The sequence below is a fragment of the Eublepharis macularius genome, chromosome 1, assembly GCF_028583425.1.
Source record: "Eublepharis macularius isolate TG4126 chromosome 1, MPM_Emac_v1.0, whole genome shotgun sequence".
In the NCBI taxonomy this organism is placed as follows: domain Eukaryota; kingdom Metazoa; phylum Chordata; class Lepidosauria; order Squamata; family Eublepharidae; genus Eublepharis; species Eublepharis macularius.
This window is the reverse complement of record NC_072790.1, coordinates 6,795,863-6,812,551: the sequence shown is the minus strand read 5'-3', so window position 1 is coordinate 6,812,551 and position 16,689 is coordinate 6,795,863. Positions and strand designations below refer to the sequence as shown.

Sequence of the window (16,689 nt, the reverse complement as noted above, 5' to 3'; positions counted from 1 at the left end):
CTTGTTAACTGCAACTTCAGACTGTGTTACACAGCATTGCCAGAACACCGTCTGAGCTTTAGAAAAACAAAGGGAATGACTGATGTTAATTAAGACATGATTAGAGAGCAATTCCTCATAAAGGGTTGGATTCTCAAGTAATTGGCAATTTTCTCCCATTCTTTTTCCTTGCTGCTGCCCCCCCCCCCCGGGATGTCATCCTTCATGGTTATCTATCCCCAAGAGACGCATTTCACGGAGATCAGAGGGTGGCAGTGGAAGTGGAGAAGCAGGAAAGTTTCGTAAATTTAGTGTGGGATCCAACCCAAAGTCTTGCGGCATCTGCGGAACCCCAACCCGATTGCACTGAGAAAGATTTCACAGGAGACAGCTATAAAGGAGACGGATGCCCTGTGTTGATTTGGCCAGCCGCCATGCTTCTCTAAATCCAGCTATCCGGCTTTCTCCCGTGTGACCTTGGTTTTTCCAGCTCAGCAGGGCATTTAGATGAGGCATGAATTGTGGCCTTCCCCCAAGGGCAGCATCTTGGATGCCAAAACTGACTTGCCTGTATGACTGTTTCCCCCCCATGGCTGCCTTCAGGTCCAAGCTAGATGTGTCCTGCCCGTGTGTATCACGGTCATCTTACAGCCCTTCCTGCCCTGGAAGAGAAACTTCAGCAGGGTGGCTGAGAGCAGGACAGAACATGGAGGCGCCTAATCCAGCAGGGCCAGTTCCCAGCTTAGGGGCCCCTGGGTTTTATCATAGAGTTTTGGGGGGAATGCAGAGCTTCCCTCACCACTTCCAGTTTAACCAAAAAATTGCACCAGAATGCTCTGGGGGGAGGAGGGGGGGCTTGCAGCTAGGAAGAAGAATTGGGGAAAATTGCCAGGCCTTTCCCCACCCTGCCCCCTTCCCCATTGGAAGGGATTGGGAGGAGATTGCCTGTCATAAGCAGGGACCTCCAGCACGAAATGCCAACATCCATCCAGGAAGTGCTGCCAGGTACGAGGTAAGGAAAAAACGAGAGCCGTAGGCTCGCCTGTGACAGATACTACCAGTGCTGAATAATACACTACTCTCTTATGCCGAATAATAAATCTATTACCCTTTCATAAAGTGTACTAAGTGTGACCAATTAAAAACATCACAAAGTGCTCAAGTGCAATAAATAGTTGGTAATGATAGTGGCTTGCTCCATCATATTCCTATGTACATAAATTAGTAAGTACAAATCAATCAGTAATTCATAAATGCACCCAGTTACATGACACAGAAACATAAAAGTTTTTTCCATTTGTAGGAATCACTGAGAATCCACGCCCAAGGCTATGCGTCTGGTGTTCCCCAAACCAGGTGAAGACCATCAACAAGTCTATGTGGCAATTAATTCTTTCCTTTTATTTTCACAGGTCTATGGAGAAATCAGCTGCCTGGCTTCATGCGTTAGAAGAGATTCTAACTCCATGCTTGTTTTGGATCTCTTCCTCAAGAGCATGCCTGTTTGTAACAATACTCCAACGATCAGCATTATTGTATTGCAGTAATAAGCAGGGATCTGGCAAGCCTGGGCAAAAGAGTACAAAAACAATGCCATACTTCCCCCCTGCAGACATTAACACTGAAGCCTATTTACTTTGCAAAAATGCCGTCCTGGACAACTGCGTTTTGCCCGTTCTGCGGTGGACTCTTCCTGATCTTGGCAGGCTGGCCATTCCATTAGGTGGGAGTCACAACAGGACGGTCCTTGATCTTACCAGGGTGGGGAACTCCAGCTCTGGGGAATTCTTGGAAATTGGGGGGCAGTGCCTGGATAGATGGGGAGGGCGCTCAGTGGCCATGTGGACCCCACGCTCCAAGCTGGCATTTCTTCCAGGGTAGTCGGGAGATCAGTAGTCATTCTAGGAGAATGGCAGGCCCTACCTGGAGGCTGGCAACCCTAGGTCTTACCTTTGGCAGAGTGGCACCTGCACAAGCTTTTGCTCAGATGAGTGAAGCTGCTGCAAATGGCCGTGCAGCATATTGGGGGAGGTGGTCCTGCAGACATGTGGGTGGGCCCTAGACCATGCAGGGATCTATAGGTCATATCAAAGACCTTGACTTGAACTCAGAACTTAATTGGTAACTTAATTGGAGTGACTGCAGAAAAGGTGCCATGTGCCTCTTCTGCCCAGCTCCCAATTGCATTTGAACTAGGTGTGCCTATCTCTGGTCAGAGCAGGGAATGCCCCGCTCCATCTCCCAGCTGCAGCAGGAGAATAAAATTGTTGTTACGTGTGTCGCTTCCAGGAAAAACCCAGAAGTGGTAGAGGGCAGCAACGTCATGCTTCCCTGATGTCCCTGCCTTAGGGTTGCCAGTTCCTTGCTCCCGTCCCCGTCCCCATGCCACTCGGGGCTTACTCCTGGGTGGCGTGTACCCACGCTCTGCAGCGGGCCAATTTGTGCCCCATATTGGCCCACTGTGATGCGCAGGAGCTCTCCAGGGCCTGTTGCACCCTGGAGAGCTCCCGGAGGGCCCTGGAGAGTGCTCCTGCGCGTCACAGTGGGCAAATTTGGGGCACAAATGGGCTGTACAATCTGGAGTTTCTGAGAGATTTTTTACCCATGTCCCGGTTCCTAGTTGCTTGCAGGGCAGCTCTCTCCTCCCCAAATCCAGCTTTAGAAGCGTGTAAAACCATCTTACCTGCACTGAGAACCACATGGTGTGTGTGTGTGTGTGTGTGGTGGTGGTGGGGAGCTGGTTGGAAGACTAGTTTCTCAGGGGCTGCTCGATGCATCAGCACGAGCAGTTTGGGCCTGAGATTCTTGAAAGAATGAACATTCACAGAGGTACAAAGGAAAGGAGTGTCATATATCTGGGTCCACGGAATCAGGAACAGATTAAAAAAACTTTAATATAAGGAGCAACTGAACCGTCTAAGCATTGTTCCAGAACTAATTAATGTCACGAGACCTTAGGGCATGTCCACAAATTACCCATTTCCTGTTAAATATAAGAGAATGTCTCTAAATTATAAACTACAGACTCCAAGGGCAACAGGACTTGTGTTCTAAAGTGTTGGTGTTTACTCCCCCCCCCCCCAGCTTAAGTCTCCTGCTTTTTCAGGGCTTTATTTATTATCTGTTTACAGAATTTATATTCCACCCTTCTGTCCATGCAGGGCTACTGAGGCGACTAACAGTTCAATGAAGAACATTATAAAAATTGGATTCCCAGTTGCATGGAGAGATTTTTGCACATGCACGCTTCAAAGTGAATTGGACTTTTGCAAACTTCACAATTAATGTGCATACGTTAGGGGTAGAATTGTCTGACACAATCCCATTTTTCTCCTTATAGGTGGTCATTCTCCCCAGAGTGTTGAGGAAAAGACCCTTTCTCTCTTGCTTATGGAGGAATTGTTTGAACTGCTATTGCAACTTCCCTTAATGTTCAATAAACAATAAATCATAACACAATTTGAATCCACTTCAATAATCAGAGTATAATAATAATAATAATAATAATAATAATAATAATAATAATAATAATAATAATAATGGGAGAGGGCTGAAAATTGGACCTACATGGAATTCCATTCTCAAGGATCAGAGAAACTTGGGTGCAGCTGGGATTTTAATTGTCGTGTTAACTAGCAACAGAGCTCATTTTTTAAAGAAACAGGCCCTAGAAAAAGCAGGGATGCTGGGCTTCCTGTGGCGGTAGCTCTCTCCAGAGGGGCAGGAGGGCTTGCCTGGCTATCCTGTGGCAGTGGCTCCCTCTGGAGGAATCATTGGGCCCAGACACACTTTTCATCCGGTGCTCCTGCGCAGGCGCACCAGGAGACGAGCGTGTCGTCGGGAACACGGTTTCCCTTTTATGTAGATAGACGAGTCTGTTAACTTCCCACGTGCATCTGGCAGGGGAGCAAGTGGGGAAGATGCTGCCTGTTAGCAGCAGCTGAGCAACATACTGCTGAGTTTGCTCTTCTTTCTATACAGGCCTGAAAGGCCTGGGCGTGCCCAGATGCACAAGGGCAAGGACAAGAGCTCTTGCCCTTTGGGTTGTCAGTTTAAGGAATTCAAATTACTCTGAATTCATCTCCCAACCCCTTGCTGCAAGAAATCCAAGGTCTTGAGTCAAAAGGTTCTTTACTGAAAGATTACATCCATAGCACAAGTGTCCATAGTTAGTCCAAAGGCATCAAAGCTTCCAGCTGACACGGAAGCTTTGTTGAGAATGACTTGATGGATACCAAAAGCAGTATATCACCCAGTCCCTCAGAATCCCCCCCCCATTGTCCCGCTACAGTTGAAGCCTGGGAGCGTGAGGGAGAACTTCCTCCAAGGACGCTGTTTAGACTAGGAGATAAGGGGCCTTCCCGTTTCCCTGGGAATGCAGCTGGTCGTCTGCAACCTGCGGATGGAAAGGCACTGGAAAATCACAGCACGAGAAAGCATCTGAATCCAACATGGAGTCACAATGGATACAGGGCCTGACAGGTCTTGCCCTTTGGCTCTTAGCCTGATGGTCAGATCTTAGAGCTGAGGAGAAGGTCAGCTACAGGAGGGAAGACCTGCTTGGGCAACTGGAAGACTCCCCCCCCCACACACACACAGAGCCCGCCTGAGGCGTGTGAATCCTCACTCTCATCTGCTGCCCTCTGGCTCCACTCATGTTTTTTTTCTTGGACTGTCCAGGAGGGAAACAGAGTTAAAATATCAGATCTATAAATGTCCAGTATTTTTGTGTGCAGGGGAGGAGTGGCTGGCTGCTGGTATAAAAGGGCTGGCAGCAGGGCCCGTGGGCCTTCCTGCTCTGCCCCCTCCCCCTCCCCTCCTCCCCGGCTTCCGGTCTGCCTGGCCTCCTGCGCACCAGGGAAGCTGTTGGCCGGCCACCCCGGCCTCCTGTGACATCATCGCACTGGGGCCAGGAACGTGCACCCATCTCAGCACTCCACTTTGCGTGAGTGAATACGAGTACTACGAGGTGAGCGCAGGGACCCCTGTCCAGTTTTGGGGAGGGGCATCTGGCCACCCTACAGGAGAGTGTGGAAGTTGAATTCTGTGCTGCCCCCAGCCCCTTGAACCCCCACTTTGGCATCTGGAGCCCCTTTCCAGTTCTTCCCTCTCTGTGTGTTGTTATCTGCTTTGGGTCCCCATTGGATAGAAAAGTGGGATATAAATAGACTAAATAAATAAATAAATATATCCTTGGAAGGAGGGGAGGATATATTCAAATGCACACGGCATGAGGCCACAGTGTCCCTTTTCTGTGGAATGAAGTAGGTCACTGCCTGTTGGCCATGTGAGACGGGAGGCTTTGCTACTGATGCGCTACTGACGGTTGAGCATATCTATTTTTTAGCATTCATACAAGGCGTTTTCAAGCATGGTGTATTTTTATCTCATTGTGCTTTCTATGTTTCTTGCATTCCTTTAGTCGTTCTGAATAGACGTTGCTGTGCTTATGTTTCACTAAAAACTCATTTTTTAAAAAAATACTGATATTTAGATAAATTTAGATATATGCATCATGCAGATGCCTGTGAGCTATAAGATGGTCTACCTTTGGCTGAAATCATGTCTCCTCCACCCTGGACCCACCGATGGAGCATCCCATTTCTTTTCTGCTTCATGCAGGTTCGAAACAAGGACTCTGTCGGCATCAGAATCATCTGCTGTGGCTGGAGTACCTCGACCGTCCTTCAAGCAGTGGGAGAGGGTGGTCAGGTGACCCGAAGTTCGTGTCCTCACAGGTGCTCTTGTGGTTCGCCAGGATCGTTAGCTGTAGCTTTCCGTACCCCTTTGGAGGGGGGGGGCATTGCCTAGGGCTCAAGGCAGAGTTCAACCGTGAAGACGCAGCCATGGCAGTTAACTAAAGAATCCCATCATTATTCAGACCACAGCACAGCACTGCAAACAACAGTAGCAAACGGACACACCAACACACAATTCCAGTGCAGGAGCTTTTCAGGTGGCCCTTTGCTGTTTCTTTCAGCTTGTCCGAGCAGAATGGCATCTTCTTCTGCTTGCATTCTACAAGGTGCCTACCTGTTTCTGCTACCTGCCCTGATACACCTGCATGCCCAGATCACCCCCGGTTTGGGTTGCAAAGGAATTCCTGTGTGTCACATCCTCACACACCTCCAACAGCCCACCAAGCACTCCCTTAAAAACAGTCACCATCTCCTCTCAAAGTTGTGATGTCTTCCAATTTTATTGAGCCACATGAATACTCTTTCCCACACAAATTCACAAATAGACAGAGTGACCCACCAAAGCTTCACTTGCTTCAAAACAACACTTTACAAAAGGACGATGCGTAGCAGTCAAGAACAAAAGCTTGGTGTCATAATAAACAAAGCCAGGGGATTCAGGACTCTGCGCTCTTGTACTCTGTTGACTCCTATCAACTATAGCAATTTACTTAGAACGTACAGTGGTGGTTCACTTAAAAGCTGGTCAGAGAGCTGTAGAAAAACCCTAGACATGGGAGAAGATTGTAGAGAGGTCATCAAAGCAGATTTTCAAGATTGTGCTATAGTCAAAACATTCAACAAAGCAGCTTATTGGTTTCAATCCCTTTACTTTGGAGCAAGTACCACTAAAGTGCTATTTCGGCTGAAATTGAATCCTGTGAAGACGGAGGTCTTGTATGTGAGCTGTGGGTCCTTGGGCTCGGGACTCCAGCTCCCAACCCTTGATGGGGTGCCCCTTGCACTGGTTTCAAGGGAGCGATCCTGGGTGCCTCCCTGACAAAGTAGGCACAGGTCACAGCGGTTCCCCAGTCTCCAATTTTTCACCTACGACAGACCAGGCAGCTTGTCCCTTATCTTTCAACCCATGACTTAACTACAGTGATCCAAGCAAGTCACCTCTAGATTGGATTACTGTAAGTCACTCTACGCAAGGCTTCCCTTGAGTCTGGTCCAGAGGTTACAGCTGGTTCAAAATGCAGCTGTGCGTGTTATTGCGGGAGTCCCGAATGGGGCACATATAACACTTATACTGCGCCAGCTGCATTGGCTGTCAGTGGAGTACCGGAGCAGGTTCAAAGTTTTGGTATTAACCTATAAAGCCCTATGTGGACTGGGACCAGCATATTTGAGGGACGGCCTCTCCCTATATATACCCTGGAGGACACTTTGATCAGTGGAGAAACAACTAATGGTGGTCCCTGGCCCCCGGGAGGTCCACCTGGCCTCAACCAGAGGCCAGGTGGAACTCTCTGTTGATTGAAACCAAGGCCCGGCAGGATTTATCATCTTTCCACTGGGCCTGTAAGACAGAGATGTTTTGCCAGGCATATGGTTGAGGCGGGGAGGTCAGAATAGAAGCCAAATAAATTAAATAAATAAATAAAGTCAATGGGACAGTTCTAAATAAAATGGCAATGGATCATGCTTCAAAGGACAAATGTTACGACAGGGAGCTTTGACTCTCAAAGGTTCGTAACCTGGAAATCTAGTTGGTCTTTAAGGTACTATTGGACCCAAATCTTGCTCTTCTACTACAGACCAACACGGCTGCCCACCTGAAACTACCAGCAACCAGAATTTCCGAGATCTAGAACTGACCAGTTTTCCGCTCTCCTTTTTTCAGATGGCAAATGTGATGTTGGGTGTTGGCCAATGCACTGTATTGGGCAACACCCAAGGTAAGGGGGGGGGGGGCTTCACAAGTGTCATCCTTTTTGCATCCTACTAAAATAAATTAGGGCTGTACTGAATGCTCCCCCGTGAACATTTTCATCACAACTGTGGTACTGCCAGGAAGCCAAAATGTTACCCAAATAGCCGTCAGCCAAATAACCTTTTATACTGACTGACTGACTGAAAGGTGTTTGCTGCCAGGTAGGGAGCTGCCCTGATACTGTTTTGCTTTGTTTCGTTAACTTCGTCTTTATGGGGAATGTGACCATAGTCTGTCAGAGACCATGTAGCAAGCATGAGCCTATCACAGTGTCATGTAGCCACATCAGATTTTTGCTACATGGCAATGTCACAAAGCCAGTTCCGAGTAAAGACAATGCTTCCTGCCCACCCTCTAAATGGATGTACATTTTTATCCTTTCTCTAGGCTGCCCCTAAAAATGCGGAAAGGAATGGGTAGGCACTTTAAATCTTAAATGGCTTTAAAAGGGGATTAGGCAGAGTCATGGAAGATAGGTCTATCAGTGGCAACTAACCATGGTGACTAAAGAGAACCTCCATATTCAGAGGCAGTCAACCTCTGAAGACCAGGGCCAGGAGGCCACATCAGGGGGAGGCCTTGCCTCTGTGCTCTGCTCTTGGTAAGTAGTTGTCCTCTGTGTGAGGCAGGATGCTCGACTCGATGGACTACTGGTCTAATCCAGCAGGATTCATTTTATGTTCTCATGTTCACCCTTTTCATATGATGAAATTTCAGTGGGAAGCCGTCTCTTTTAGTCTAAATCTTAATTAAAAACAATTAAATGGCATCCAGTTATTTAAAGGTAAGGCAAATTTCTTGTGACACGTCAGAAAAGCTGTATTCATACAATGATATGGGTTGAATCCTGCTTAACATTTCTGCTTAGCAGAAATGTGTGTGTGTGTGTGTGTGTGTGATTTTTGCTGATCTCTCCCACTATAGAACTCAGTTTCCCTCTTCATGCTATTTATGGGAGCCGCCTGTCCACCAGGATGAGCATTTGCGGGGAATCTGGGCCTGCAGCAGGAGGAGAAAGGTTAGAAAGTCACAATCCCTTCTGTCAGAGGTAATTTGGGGCAGATTGAGTCAATGCTTTGCATTTCTGACCCTGATGTACACTTCTTATGCTATATAGGCAGTTTCTACACATCCTTGTAGGTATGGCCCACTCACAGAGCACTGGCGGCTTTCCCCCAGGATTCCAGATGTCTCTGTTTGCCAAATGGTCGCACGCCGCTTGGTTTCTGTTTTTTCAGCGCCTTTTCTGGGATCGCACTTTCCCTGGTCTTTTCTTTTGCTATGGGCTGACAGAGCTCTTCTTCAGCATTCTTGGGCGTGTGAATGGTTAAAGCACCCTGAGGAATCATCTGATCACAGCCCAGCTCCTCCCCCAAAGCTCTCAGCATGCAATCGTGCATGAGCGAACAACAAAAAAACATTTAAAAGGGAGGTCGGCGACAATGACGAAAATGCCTGACCTCCCCTCCCAAACTGCTTTTTATAAGAACTGTAGAACCTGTCCTGCGACCTCAGAGCACAAGGTAAGCACTTTTGGGGAGTGTATGTGGAGGCTGACTTGTTGGAGAGACTCAGCAAAATACACACAAAAAGTGGGGTCCGGGCAGGAATGACCGGCAATGTGGAAACAGCCATAATTAACTGGGTTAAGCTTTAGACAAATTCCACTAACTAGGTAATGATATTGGCATGAGTAAATGCAACAGAGATGAAAACTTGATCTACAGAGTTTCAAGTCAACATGTTTTGAGTGTAGAAACACGTTAGCTTTACATCCTTCCCTGAAAACTCAGTGGATTGGGTTCCTTCAAACTGCAGCAACTTCATTTAGTATCATTTACTTGGATACAAGTAAAGTCAACATCTTATTAGTGAGTCCATGGTAGGTAAACATTAAGTTGTTGCAAGACTGTTGTAACAAACAAATACTATTTATTTATTTACTTTATTTATACCCCGCCTTTCTTCCCAGTGGGGACCCAACGCAGCTTACACGGTCTCCCTTCTTCTGATTTATCCTCACAACAACCCTGTGAGGTAGGTTAGGCTAAGCGTGTGCCTGGCCCAAGGTCACCCAGGAAGCCTCCGTGGCAGAGTGGGGATGTGAAACAGACCCTAGTCCGACTCCTGCGACCACTTCAAGGCATGGTATTGCTGGGCTGTGGGGGCGACAGTTTAGAAACAATTTTGGTGGGAATCCCATGTGGCTCCAGAACTTCTCTCCACCAGAGAGGCGCATAAAACTGGGAGGATGTGGATTCTGATGTGGGGCGTTGCATGAGCTTGCTCCGATAATGTGGGGGAAAGTCTGAAGCCCGCGGCTTCGTGAAGCCGCTTGCTGATCGTAAATGGTTGGCTGCGTTCTGCCTTCTTAGACACATGCGGAGCTAGCATGCCGTTAGCCTCGGGATATTCAAGGAACGGGGTGGGGGGGGACTGTCACTTGATCTTCATGAGACACCAGGCAGAATCCCATGCTGTGAATAAATAGGGTGCAAACATGGAGTGACTGGGGCAGAGCTGTTTAATTTCCCGGTGATTTACCCATTGGAGCGTTGGGGAAGTGCTCTACAGCAACCTTCTCTGGAATATTTTCACACACACAAAAGTGTGCATGGAGAGATGCACAAAAAGGGAGTCTTTGTTGTGACACGTCCACCACCAAGAACTCACGTGAGTCTAATGCAATCCACCTCCTCTGTGACAGGCATTGCACTTGTCCGGATGTCCATCTCTATACTAGACTTGTTCCCATGATACGTCGACCTCCACCTGAGCAACATGATTTTCTTGAAATACTTCATGGTGTTATTCTTCACTGTGACAAAGCACACGGTGTTGATCATGCTGTTGGTCATGGCAATGCACTCTACTATATAGAAAGCGGTGAGGTAATGCTTCTCCTTCACAAACACCGTGGGGAAGAAGTCACGGACAATTGTGAAGCCGTAGAAAGGTGCCCAACAGAGGACATAAAGCGTCAAGATGCACATCAGCACCAAAACCGTTTTCCTTCTGCAGCGAAGCCTCTTTCTGATCTGTTCTGTCTGGAAGCCTGGCACAGTTTTAAACCAAAGCTCCCGAGAGATCCTGGCATAGCACAGAGTCATCGTGACGACAGGTCCAATAAATTCAATACCAAATATGAAAAGAAAGTAGGATTTGTAATAGATTTGCTGGTCAACTGGCCAAATTTGTCCACAGAAAATTTTCTTTTGGTTTTTGACCATGAAAAGTACTGTCTCGGTTGCAAAATATGCTGATGGTATTGCGACGAGAAGCGAAATGATCCAGACCACGGCGATTAGTAGGGACGCCGTTTGGTAGTTCATCCGGGGTTTCAAGGGGGTGAACAATGGCAAGGTACCTGCAAAGACAAATGATGTTTCCAAATTCTCATTTGCAAAGATGTGCAATAAAATAATGTGTTTGGATACCAAAAAGAACCACTCCTTTTAAATGTCAACTATCCCCTGAAATCCACCATGTAGAAATAGCATTTCCCAATAAAAAGAAGACTCATTCTCATTACAGATGTTAGAAATTGCTCGTGTTTAATCTGGGGCCCACCACATTTCACTGGAATCATATAAACCAATTAAGCTGCCTCTTACTGAAGCAGACCCTTGGCCTAGCAAGGTCAGTATTGTTTCATCTCCAGGGGCTCAGTTAGACGCGCCTTTCACTTCACTTACTATCTGATCCTTTTAAAAGCTGGAAATGCCAGGGATTGAACCTGGAACCTTCTGCATGTAAAGCAGATGCTCTGCCACTAAGCCATGAGCCATGGCCCATGCTGGAGACTTTAGGTCAAAACCTTAATAGCTGATCTCATGAGCTCCTCTGCTGATCAAGGCATAGCATAGGCGTAAAATAACAGGTGACCTTTGGAATGTGTCAGGAGACCTCTGATTAGTAGGCAAATGCCAGCTCGTGTAGCCCTGTTGAATTTTCTTTTGTGAGACTGACTTATCACTACATCCTAAACATATTCCCCATGAGCTGCTCTTCAGACTTCAGGTTAGCTCTTCCAGTTAACGTCATAGAAAGCCACTTCCCCAGATGTTCCAGCAACGCTCCTCAGGCAGTTCTCTTTGAGATAAATGTTTTTAATCAACTAAGAGCAGGAATTGCACCGGGGATGTTTGAATACCCCGAGCAAGGCACGAGAGCAAGTTTTTCATTGATTTTCCATTGTCCTTGTGAATGAATGGGCTTGCGGACAAAGGGCTAAACAAAGGGGCCTAACACTTCTTATGTGGATTTATGTAAGTGACGTTGTTATAAGTGATGCTGTTTTAGGTTTGCTGGTGGGTGATTATTCATAACAGTGGCAGACCATGTGCTTTGCATGTAGGTGGTCCTGGGTTTATCCCCTGGCAGTTCCAGTGGACTATTTCGTGACTCTCTGTAATGGATGTTACTAGGTCTCAAGGTTTTAAACTTTGTTCTATGGTCTTTAATTGTTTTTCCGCTGTGAAATAAATAATTATACTTCTTTAATATTTTTTATTTTCTTGGCTGCTCAACCTTGTTGGTTCCTGACTAGTTGCACGTCAATGCCATGGTTTACAGCCTAATAGGAAAAGGCCTATTGAGAGGACCCTGCTCATTTTTATCCAAAGAAAAATCAATGCTATTTAAAAACAAGCAAAAACCCAAGTGATGAAGTCCCTGTGCTAAAATCTTGGTTGGTGGGCAAAGGTCTCTTCTGGCTTCAGTAATATTCCACAGTTTATTTTCCAGTCGACCCCCTTGTAGCCAGGCAGCTGCCACAGTGAGCCCACCTGCAGTAGCCCATCACAGTGGCAGCCCAATGGGGCCCTGGCTGCAGTAGCTGCTCCATGCATTGAAGCCAGGGACGGCATTCATGGGGGCCAGTTTACCATGAAGGCTGGGAGATGCAGCGTAAGGAAAACAAGCTGGAAAGACACCAACAAGTAACTGCCTAAATGGGGTGGTGGTGCTGGCTTGCCAGTGGGGAAAGTGGACCCTGGCTGCTGCCTGAATGGAGGGAGGGCAGCTCCAAGGGCCAAGACACCAACCTGGGAACAGAGGCAATGAGGGGGGGAGGGCAGGTATCCAGGTAGGGAGTAAGAGAAATTCCAGCCATAAAAGGATACCAGAGGAGGCGCAAGGAGCCAGCACTAGCCGTCTGCCAGGGAAGAGGTTGGGGAAGGGAGAGGAAGTTGGTTGGGCTCTCACTTCAGATAAACACTTGAAGCTGAGTCTTGCGAGCGAGCTGCATTTGTTCGTGATGACATCATGGACTCCCAAACTTTGCCCAGCCTTTTGCAACCCTAGTGCTGTGGATACCATGAGAGATGCCAGCGCCCACCACACCTCTAAAACTGGATGCAGCAGTGCAACATGATGAGTGCATGCGCGCATGTTGCATGAGATCAGGACCTGACTCCCAGCCAATCCCCCAATCAGCTGTGAGTCAGCTTCTGACCCACAGGCAGCTTTTAGAGTAGCCTGATGTAAGCCAAACATAATCCTCAGTCAGTTCATGGTCATGGTAAGTATTGAGCAGGACACTTTAGAATGCTGAAAAGGATTGCCAGGAGATCTGCAGCACCCCTAGACCCTTTGACCTTCCTTCTGCCTCCTAAAAAGACGCTGATCCAAAAAATGAAACAATGCAATTGTACTGCTGTTTAAGGAAGAGTTACTAAGGAAGAGCAGGTGGCGTTGCTCTCTTCGAAGGTATTCTCATAGGTTGGATCCAACTAGCTTTCTGGTGGGGGAAAAAGGAAGGAAGTGTTCCTTTGACATTCAGGAAAGAAGAGGCTGCGCTGAGGATCACGGGACCTGCACGTACAAAAGCCATGGGGCTACGGGGACTGCAGTAAAGGGGAGAACTGGGCGAGAGTGAATGAAAAAGTTGGCTGGATCCAATCCATCATCTCAGTCATCCAAGGGTAGGTCATAGTTGAACGTTCATGATGAGATGACCAGTTCAGCATTTTCATCTGAACTATCCAAACTGCACAATGATGTGGGATGAAATCACAAGTATTGAATGTATATGATTTTATTTCAGGCCTTCACGAGAATCGCACACTTTGAGGTAAGGGCTCTAATGTGGAATTTTTGCCTGAAATGATGGATATATTGAGGGGGAGCAGGAGAGAAGCCGTCTTACGACTGCATAACATTCCGGTACCCAGAGTGCCTAGTTAATTATATGTTCATTATTTGTTATCTATCTCATTGTTCTCTCTTCTTTGAGAGTCACTCTGATTCTCTAACTAAATACATTTCGTTGGAGCTTTAAAGCAGAAATCACGCTGTGCAATCTCTTCAGTGGTCTTTCTGCTTCTGTCTGATAATATTCTCTGTCCATAATTACGACGGCTCTAAAATCTTCCTTGGTATGGAGGAACTCGAGCAAAGTTGCAAAAGATATCTTAAAGAATCTAGCTTCTAATAGAATAATTATTATACTAGTATTGTTAGCTAGATTCCAAAAGATATTCCTTTCAGCTTTGCGCATATTCTTCCATACTAGGAGGATTATGTTCAAATTCTTCAAGACTGCTCAAAGATATAATATTTTTTTAAAAAATCATAGGATAGCTTAAGCAGATCCCAATGGGAAGGAAAAACAAGTGGCTCTGGGATTGGTCTTTCTAAACCAGTGTGTTTTTCTTTCTAGTGTATTTCTCTAAGGGCTCTAACAAACTGAAAATCATATTCTGGATTCACGTTTAAAAATACGGTACAGTGTAAAATGCATTCTTCCAAGCCTCTGTGTAGCCTGCAAGTTGTTGTGTGGTACGAAGGGTTTATTACAGTTCAACTGCAAAGTGAAACCTTTTGCTAATCCCACAGACTGTGAAACATATCGCTTTACGCATTCTTCCCCAAGGGAGTTTTAACAAACACATCTTGAATCCACACATTCATGTGTTTCCCCCCCTTTTAGCTTCATTTACACTTGTTTCACTTTGAGGAGAAAGGTAGGATTATCGGGGCCCCTTAAAGAATCATCAATAACCCCATCCAGCCCGGCAGTCTCCTGTCTAGGAAGATACGTAAAGGTAAACGAAGCCCTCTGTGGCTCAAAGTGCAACCGTAAACACAGCTCCATCCTTCTAAGCCCATCAGAGTCAGTTGACTTAGAAGGGTATAGCTCTGCCTAGTGCTACACTGTCCGTGTGGTGAGCTTCTGGCTTCAGGAGACAACAGACTGGCTTTGGTTGAGAGAACAGTCAAGTTCAGTTTGCAGCCCTGCTGAACCCAACTACTGCAGAGCTGCAGGAGATGCTGTTCCTGCCACCCTTCTTCTCAGGGCTAAACTACACGATACACTCGACACATGTCAGGTCACGGGTGCAGAACCAGGCATTCAGTAGGATGCACATCAGGGATACTCGCCTTAACAGTGCTTGTTCTTTCAGCACGGCAAGGGGGAGAAGGAGCTTCCAGTTTCCTTCCTCCCCATTTTTGCCAGCAGAAGCAGTGGTGGGTGGGGGTTGTCCCTTTTCTCTGGCTCCACATGCCCTAGGAAGGATATGTGGAATCAGAGAAAAGGGACAAAAGGCCCCATCACCGCCCTTTCCATGGGTGAAAGTGGGGGAGGAGGGAAACCGGAAGCTGCGTCTCCATCTCACAGGGCTCCATCACAGCATTGAGCAAAGGGACCCTTTTTAAGGTGAGTTCCACTGATAAACATCTGACTCCAAATCTGGTCACGCACTATGGCCCATCGTGTATTTATGCCCTCAGCCACCTGCTGCGGCTGTGAAGAGAGCCTTGCGGGGAGGGGGGTGACACCTGCCTCTGTTGCTTGCTCCCATGGAGGGGATGAAGAATGCAACAGTCCTTTGCAATGGAGGCCCTGGGGCAGAAACGGAATTAACTGTTGGTCAGTTAAATTGTCACCGCAGGGCTGGATGGAGGGTTAACTGGCAGAATCAGTTTTGAAAAAAACATTCATTACAGAGGGCTATGCAACATTCTTGACTCTACGTGAGCCAGATTTCCCTTTCTTCTCCTTACCTGTCCACAGCGATTGCCAAGAGTGCATTGGTAGAGACGTAGAGGGAGACGGTGCGCAGGTAGTTGACAGAGGCACAGAGCACATGACCGTGTTCCCAAGACAGCTGTTGCACCACGTAGTAGTCCATCTCAAAGGGGCAGCAGACAATGGCCACAAGGAAGTCAGAGATGGCCAGGTTGGCAATGAGCAGGTTGGTGAGGTTGCGCAGTTTCTTATAGCGGGCTAGAGCGGCAATGAAGACAAAGTTGCCAATGCCACAGACCAACATGATCCCAACCAGTGCCACGCCAATGACAATCTTGGCTGCAAAGAACGTACGGGTTTTTGTCACGTCGTCCTCATCATCCAAGGGGAGGTCGTAGTCACTGTAGCTGAAGTTGAAGGGCAGAGAGAAGTTTGGGTAAGGGCTGAGGTCTCCGTTGTAGAGACTGTAGATGGCCGCGAAGTTGGTGCTTGTGGCCGTGTCATTAAGGTGATGCCCTTCCTGCCCTATGGTGCTGCCGGGGCCTTGTCCCATCTTCGCTGATGTCTCGAGCTTCCCTTCCTGATAGCTCCCCAAAGGGCCTTTCTGTAGGAAAGATCACGGTCTCTTTCAAATCACTCTCTCGGCATCGTCATTGTGTGAGGCAATCATGTCATTTCTTTCCTTTAGGAATGGGAAGGGAAGGAAATAAACAAAATTAGGAAGGAACAGAATGCAACAAAGTCAAGGCTCTGCTATCCTCGCACCGAAGTTTCCCTCAAATGCACAGGTTGCCTTGGGGAAGAGGTGTTCTTTCATAAAAGAAAGTAAGATTTCCAGTTCCTTTTAATATAAACCACTCGTTAGAAATGCTTGAATCTTTTTTCAGATTCACATACAGAAATCTATCAGTCAGCTGTGTGGGGTGGGGGCAGTTACACAAATAAATGAAAGAAGGGGAGGAAAGAAAAAAAATTCCAGTCTAGTTTGGCTTCTTTTTACCCAACCTCTTTGTTACATAGTTAAGTAGGCAGTAAAACAGTCACTTAACAGCATATCTATTTTT

The 16,689-nt window shown here is 47.0% G+C and overlaps 1 protein-coding gene across 1 annotated transcript; it reads right to left on the bottom strand.

Moving 5' to 3' along the window:
• Positions 1–9,803: 9,803 nt before the first annotated feature.
• LOC129341684 (prokineticin receptor 2-like) lies at positions 9,804–16,251 on the bottom strand. Its single transcript, XM_054996995.1, is given in 3 exon segments — positions 9,804–11,000; positions 11,002–11,020; positions 15,661–16,251. Coding segments are annotated over 3 exon segments (1,215 nt in total). The 5' UTR covers positions 16,179–16,251; the 3' UTR covers positions 9,804–10,322.
• Positions 16,252–16,689: the final 438 nt, after the last annotated feature.